General features: G+C 38.4%; 1 protein-coding gene across 4 annotated transcripts in view; it reads left to right on the top strand.

Moving 5' to 3' along the window:
- The window catches only part of LOC132394031 (casein kinase I), a 232,976-nt gene extending 229,796 nt beyond the window's left edge, over positions 1 to 3,180 (top strand). For all 4 annotated transcript variants that reach the window (XM_059969665.1, XM_059969666.1, XM_059969667.1 and 1 more), the window contains one exon: positions 957 to 3,180. In XM_059969665.1, the coding sequence (XP_059825648.1) occupies positions 957 to 1,011 (55 nt within the window). In that variant the 3' untranslated portion in view covers positions 1,012 to 3,180. The remainder of the gene's footprint in view (positions 1 to 956) is intronic.
- Positions 3,181 to 7,289: the final 4,109 nt, after the last annotated feature.

Consider the following 7,289-nt stretch of genomic DNA (forward strand, 5'->3'; position numbering starts at 1 on the left):
CCCACCCCCCCTTCTCCCGAGGCCTCCCGTCCCATGACCCTTTCCCTTCTCCAGCTCGGTATCGCTTTCGCCAATCACCTTTCCAGCTCTTAGTTTCATCCCACCCCCTCCGGTCTTCTCCTATCATTTCGCATTTCCCCCTCTCCCCCACTACTTTCAAATCTCTTAGTAGCTTTCCTTTCAGTTAGTCCTGACGAAGGGTCTCGGCCTGAAACGTCGACAGTGCTTCTCCTTATAGTTGTTGCCTGGCCTGCTGTGTTCCACCAGCATTTTGTGTGTGTTGTTTAAGTTTTGATAAACTTGCATTTGTTGACTAGATAATTGTTAATATGTTATTACCTGTGTAATTTTATATGTAAATAATTAGTTAACTGCCACTCATGCATTTTCTTGTGTTATCGGCAAATGCTGATTTGAATATTTTAAATAAGATCTGATGCCAGTTAGAAGCAGTTGCAGTCCAAGCATTGAGCTTTAGTGTATCTGACTTCTCCCCTTTCGATATGGTTTTCTTTTAAAGGAGGTGTCATGCTGCTTCTCTCCTTTGTCCCTAGTCTATTGGTGTCCATTGCTTACCAAGGCTGCCATTCTTGTTTCTATCCTTTATTCTGCTCCCGATCTTCTGTTACTTCCCACCTTTTCCCCTTTTTTAGGCGGAATGTTTTGCCATAGTTGTCTTCACCCCACTCATCCTTGTCATGTTTGCACCTCCTGATCTTTCCCTTTCTGTCTCTTGTCATAGGGTTGGTTTTGTTCTCTCTGTGACCCGCTAGACTTTGTGCTCTTTTTTTCCTTTTGCTCGACTCTGAAATATACTTTATTACAAAATAAAATTTAAGTCATACACATCTATGATTGGCTAAATATAGCATCTGTTTCAAGGGTTTTGACTGAGATATAATTACAACTGATTTAGTTTCCAGAAGTGATTTTGTTTTCCTCTCAAACGTGCACAGGTGCTGCTGTTTCTTTAAGCGGAGAAAAAGGAAAACTATTCAACGACACAAATGACTTTGGAAGCCGTCTGATCATGGAGAATTACTTACTTGTTCATCTGCTGTCTCTTCATAAACGGGAAAAAAAAACAATCATCTCTGCAGTGACAACAGACTTTATCAAAGGACCTTTCCTTATGTTTTTGCCCAGTAATTTGGGTGGTTGTCTTATGTGGGTATTCTGTTTTATTTAATCACCTTGAACCTCTGTGGCATCCCATATTCGTGTGTTCATATTCGAGGTTGAAGGAAGGGCCTTTTGTCAGGTAATGTATGAAAAACAAAATTCATGTGACTTCAACCAAATCAGGCTGCAGTTTGTTTAAAGAAACACTGGGCTGATTTGTCCCAGCACACGGAATGCAAGAAAATTGTGAAGCGCTTCATGGCAAAAACCTCAGAATGTTTACAGATTGAGAATTTATTTTGTCCCTTCAGAGCTCCTTTGAATTTATCTGTAGTAATTGTGTAGTCAGGTGTTTGGTCTGCTGTGCTGAAGACCCAAGACAAGATTATTATTATCTTAACAACTGAAGAAACTAGGGCAAAAGCAAAATCAAAGAAAATTCTGAATTCTGCAATTACCTTTTAATTTATCTTTGTTGAAGACCCCTGCACAGAGATTTCAGTATTACATTTTATGCTGTGTGCACATGTCTTTTTTTTAAAGAAGCCACTGTTCAAAGGTACTGTGGAAGACATTGGGTTGATTCAGCAGGTGTTGATTCGTGGCTGTTGCACTATTGCAGTATATACAACATGAGATGGCTCTGGACGTTCGTGTGTACAAACAATACCTGCTTTATTTACCTCCAAACGGAGAAGAAATGCAGTAGAAAGGGCAGCATGTGCTTTATTGTATGATATTATGATATGTTTGTAAAATGTAAACTGTGCTTCCTGATGTATTGTTTGGACTGATAGAAGCTGAATGTTCTGAGAGCTCGTCGAATGAAGGAGGTAAAATGATGTTTTGATCATGCCTTGAAGTCTGCTGTCGGGTAGGACGTGGACGAAACCTGTGATGATGGATAATGAGAGTGATGAACTAATTAACACACCAAATGCTTTGGCCTAAATGGATTTTAGGCAAGGCCTGGCTAACATTTTGGATTGCCAGGTAACTGGAATGCACTACGTCGAATCCATAAAATAGTTCTTTGACGAAAAGCTAAAGAATGTGAAACAAATGGGTCAGATAATATTGCCTATTGCATTTAATAGCTGTGGTACCCAAACTGTGCAGTTGTATGTGAAGCATTCCTTTCTTATCGTAAATACAGCTGTTCAAAGACTTCATGCTGGAGGTAGGTCAGGTACTTTCTGTAGAAATCCTTAAAGTGCCTGCATTAGGAACAGATCAGCTGTTCTACAAAACATCTCATTCTGTTTTCCGTGCTCTGCTCAACAGTTCACTTCCACAGACGTTTAAATACATCACTGGGACTTCCAATGTTGTGCAGTGTTTATCAGCTGTTTTATACAGGTTTTTAGTTCAAATCTTGCGCTGGATATTCTTGACAACGTCGAGTTCTGGATTATGTCGATGCGATGTATTAAATTCAAGTAATACATTGTATGCAAACTTCTTTGCATTTGAGTAGGAAGACTGGAAGAAAAGTTAAAATATTTTAACATGAAACTGCAAGTCATAATGGGCAGGGAACCACTTTTCTGTCTGCAGTATTTGACCAAATCTTTTTTCCTTGAATTACTTAATATGTGTAAATAAGTACAGTATTATTTCTGTACCTCCATAAATTTGAGCATCCCTTTCAATTTACTTTCATTGGTAGGTTTTTTTTGCCTGTACAGTGTGCACAACATGATGTTGTCACAAATAGCAAGGAAAGTGTGTTGTATATTAATGTAATTATGGACTGTAATCTTTACAAAACAAAATCAACCATTTCCCGTTTGCTGAAATGAAGACCAGTACATCAACACAGGCTTATTGGCCAGATTTCAAGTGCTGCATTTTATGCTGGGAAGTAGTTTCCTTCTGATAATGCAGTCTGGTCACGATTGGAAAATGCAGCTGTGTTCAGTTTAGGCCAGTAATTTTATGCAGTCATTGCTTTTCTGTCAATACTAATAAAGTGAACTCCGCCTGACTGTACAAGTGATGTAATATTTCCCTATTTCCCAATATGTAACAGATAAAAATAAAAGTAGTTTTTTTTAATTAGTCTCTCACTGTTATTTATCTCAATATTTAACTCTTCGATTTGAGCATGTGTGCGAGAAGTTCAAAAATGCATGTTGTTCTCAGAGTACATATGGGTGTTTAGAATTGATTTGAATTATGGTTGTGTATTATGGTGAATTTTTATTAAAATGAAAAGCAGAATCCTTTTGAAAGGAAGGTATTTGATAAGGTAGCATATTAACCCATATTAGGGAATATAAAAGTTTATGGTGCTGCAAGAAAAGTATTGACATGGAAAGAGGAAAGGTAGATAATGGAAAATAGACGTAAAAATTTACCCAGGTTGGCAACGTACAATGAGAGTGTGCCTTGGGATCGATGCTGAGGTCTCAGTGTTATAATTCACATGTACGGTATTAGTCTGATTTAATCAAGGGTGCTAATGCACTAGAAATGTTCAAGGTTGTATCTGGAAGGGGTGAGTTGTCTTCTGAGGAAAGGCTGGTCCTGAATCTCTTGGAGTTTGGAAAAATAAAGCATGATTTAGTTAAAAGATAGGTCTTTACATGATGGTTGTAGACAGCATGATCCCCCTAATGGAAGAATTTAGAACTATTGTTTAAAAGTAAATTTAAAAAGAGCCCATTTAAGACCAATAAAGTTGAGTCTTTGCTGAAGTCTCCAGCTTGTATGTAAGAAAACATCTGTACATTTCAGAGCTGTTATATCTTTGTGGTATCATTTTTTTCATTGCAAATCAGCAAATTGTTTCTGTTGTTTTCTTAGGATGCTGAAGACATTGTGTTAAGTCCAGTTTTTGCTTTGCTTTACTGCAGGCTGTGTCAGAACAGCAATGCAGATTTGATGACATTGCTGTCGTTAGCAGTTACACAGATAATTGAACATGCCCTCTGAAGGAAATGCACTTGTAAAAGTGACTCTTCTGCCTTTGCCATCCCATGTGAATATAACAGCCCACAGGAGGTAAAGTCAGTCAATTAAAATTTGCAATTTATGTACACTTTTAGTTGTTGCAAGTACTGCCCCCACCAACATGACCCAATTCTTTTTTTGTAAAGCTCAGTTCCAAATTGCTTTAGCTATTTATCATGTTAGCATGACATGCTGATGCAATAAATTGCTAAAGCAATAGTCATAGAAGAGTACAGCACAGAAACAGGCCCTTCAGCCCATCTAATCCATGCTGGAATATTTGAACTGCTAACTCCCATCAACCTGCACGGGGCTATAGCCTTCCATTCTCCTACCATCCACGTACCTAACTAAACTTCTCCTAGAAGTTGAAACTGAGCTCGCATGCACCACTTGCACTGGCAGCTCATTCCACACTCTCACGAACCTTGGAGTGAAAAAGCTTAAACTCTTCACCTTTCACCATTGTTCACCATTGTAGGGTGTGGTTGTGTGTGCACGCACACACCTTTTGCAACTAGCGCACAGAAGAATTTGAACTGCACACAAAAGGTTGTCACCCTCTACTTCACTGAAATGTTAAGTATATTCCACGATTGTAGCCAATTAAATTTCTTTTTCTGGTTTCTGATGTGGACGCTGTTGACAATGTGGAGTTTGCAATGATTTGTCTGCAGATTTTAGAAATTGCTTATTTATACTGTTTTTATTGAAGTTACTGACTCACTATGTTGATTTCCAATAAAGCAAAGGGTGTGAAATGCAAAAGAATTTCATTTAAAGTGGAATGGTTTAATGAAACAGTGGCAACTGCTGCATCGAAAGCTCGTGAGGTCAGGAATGTGCAGCTACGAGAAATATTTATGTACAGTACAATACATGTTACCTGCATGTGTTATCGGGGTGCAAAAGATGCTGGAGAATTTGCAAGTGGGAAGAAGTGGAGTGATATTTGAAAGCTTGACTTTCATCATTTAGCATCATTTAGCAAGCAAACCGCATATGGACGGTGTGCAAAAGCTCCAGCGAGAAAATCCTTCATTACCCACTACAGGTCTGCTAGGTGAATGAGTGTGCAGGTGAACGAGAGCAAAAATGATCAAATCCAGAGGAAATCAAAGTTCTTATTGACAGTGTTTTGCTAGCTGTTAAAATGAATACCTCTATGTACAAAATTCATTGCGCACATTCTGTTGTCATCACTGGACAAAAAATTGTACAGCACAAGATTTTTGCATGCACTGGTCATTACCAATTAGACGGAGCATTGCTTTTCACCACTAACCCATGACCTCGGGTTGCAGTCCCACCCAACCCCAGTGGAATAAGCCTGCTTGGGTTTATGATATGTACACCCCTCATAATTTTGTATACCTCTATCAAATCTTCTCTCAATCTTCTACATTCCAATGGATAAAGGCCTAATCTATTCATTCTTTCCATGTAACCTGGGTCCTTCAGACCCGGCGACATCCTTGTAAATTTTCTCTGTACTTTTTCAACCTTATTGATCAAAACTATACACAGTGCTCCATATTAGGCCTCACCAACATCTTATTCAACTTAAACATAACATCCCATCTCCTGTACTCAATACTTTGATTTATGAAAAACTCTCTTTACTACCCTATCAACCTGTGACACCACTTTCAATGAATGATTGACCTATGCTCTGCGATCCATTTGTTCTACTGCGTTCCGCAGTACCTTACCATTCACGGTGTAAGACCTACACTGATTGTTTTTGTCATTTTCAGTCCATTTTTCCAGCTGGTCCAGATCCCACTGCAAGCCATGATGGTCTTCTTTGCTGTCCACTACCCCCCGCCCCAAAAGAAACCTCTTGTCATCCACAAACTTGCTGATCCATATTACCATCAAGACCATTGATATAGATGACATACCTCAACAGACCTAGAACCAATCCCTTTGGAACTCCACTCATCACAGGTCTGCAGTCAGAGAGGCAACCATCTACTACCATTGTCTGGATTCTCCCACAAAGCCAAAATCTAATCCAGTTTACCTCATCTTGAATGCCGAGTGTCTGAATCTTCTTGACCAACCTCCCAAGTGAGATCTTGTCAAAAGCCTTGCTAAGGATCACATAGACAACCACTGCCTTTCCTTCATCCACTTTCCTGGTAACTTCCACAAAAAAACACGATTGGTCAGACACAACCAACCATGCATGAAACCAGGCTGACTAGCCTTAATTAGTTCCTGCCTATCCAAATACTCATATGTACGGTCCCTTAGAATCCTTCCCAATAAATTACTTTCCCACTACTGATGTCGGATTCACTACCCGATAATATCCTGGTTTATTTCTAGAGCCTTAAACAGCAAAACAACACTGGCTATCCTCAAATCCTCTGGCTCCTCACCTGTCAATGAAGATAATTTAAATGCTAAATGTCCAGAGTCTTTATCATAGAATGACAGAATAGTTATAGTATAGAAGGGGGCTTTCAGCCCATTTATCAAGCATAGTTAAGCATAAATTACATACTGCAATACATTTCAGGAGTGTTAATTGATGCTTTGAGCTCGAGATTTTAAATCAAGATGTATGCAGATCTACAAAGAAAATGTTATAAGATAATAACAGAAGTCCAAGGAAGAATTTTTTTTAAGAGAGTCTGATAAACTGAAATTTTTATTTTAAAGGGCATTTAAAATAAATTTGTATTAAAATACTCTAACTTTTTGTCAGGCATCCTCACTACTTACAGATCCATGGGACTCAGATAATTTTCCATATGATATTATTTACCTGCTATTGAGTACAGCGAATAGGGTTGCATTGGTGGTGTTAGTTCCCCGATTAGAGAGTGAAAATTTGTAGGTGTTCATAAAATTAGTTCTCCAAATTTCACAGCAGTAAGGCTTGTGTTAAATTAATGGTTCATGTTGAATCTATTGAGTTTGCAATTGTTCGATTATAAATATTATGCTAACTACAAATACACAATGTATAGTAAAGAGATTGTGGAGGTGCATCTTTATTACTGAGAGATGATATAATGAGCCATTTTGATCCCCTTACTTAAAGGATGCACTAACATTAGAAATAGTACAAAAGAGATTTACTCAGCTAATTCCTGGGACAAGAAGTTTGTCCGTTCACCAGTGGCTAAAGATATTAGATCCGTGACATTTGAAGTTCAGAAGAATGAGATTGATCTTGTGGAAATATGTAAATCCTTAGA

Source organism: Hypanus sabinus, chromosome 5 (genome assembly GCF_030144855.1).
Source record: "Hypanus sabinus isolate sHypSab1 chromosome 5, sHypSab1.hap1, whole genome shotgun sequence".
NCBI classification, from domain to species: domain Eukaryota; kingdom Metazoa; phylum Chordata; class Chondrichthyes; order Myliobatiformes; family Dasyatidae; genus Hypanus; species Hypanus sabinus.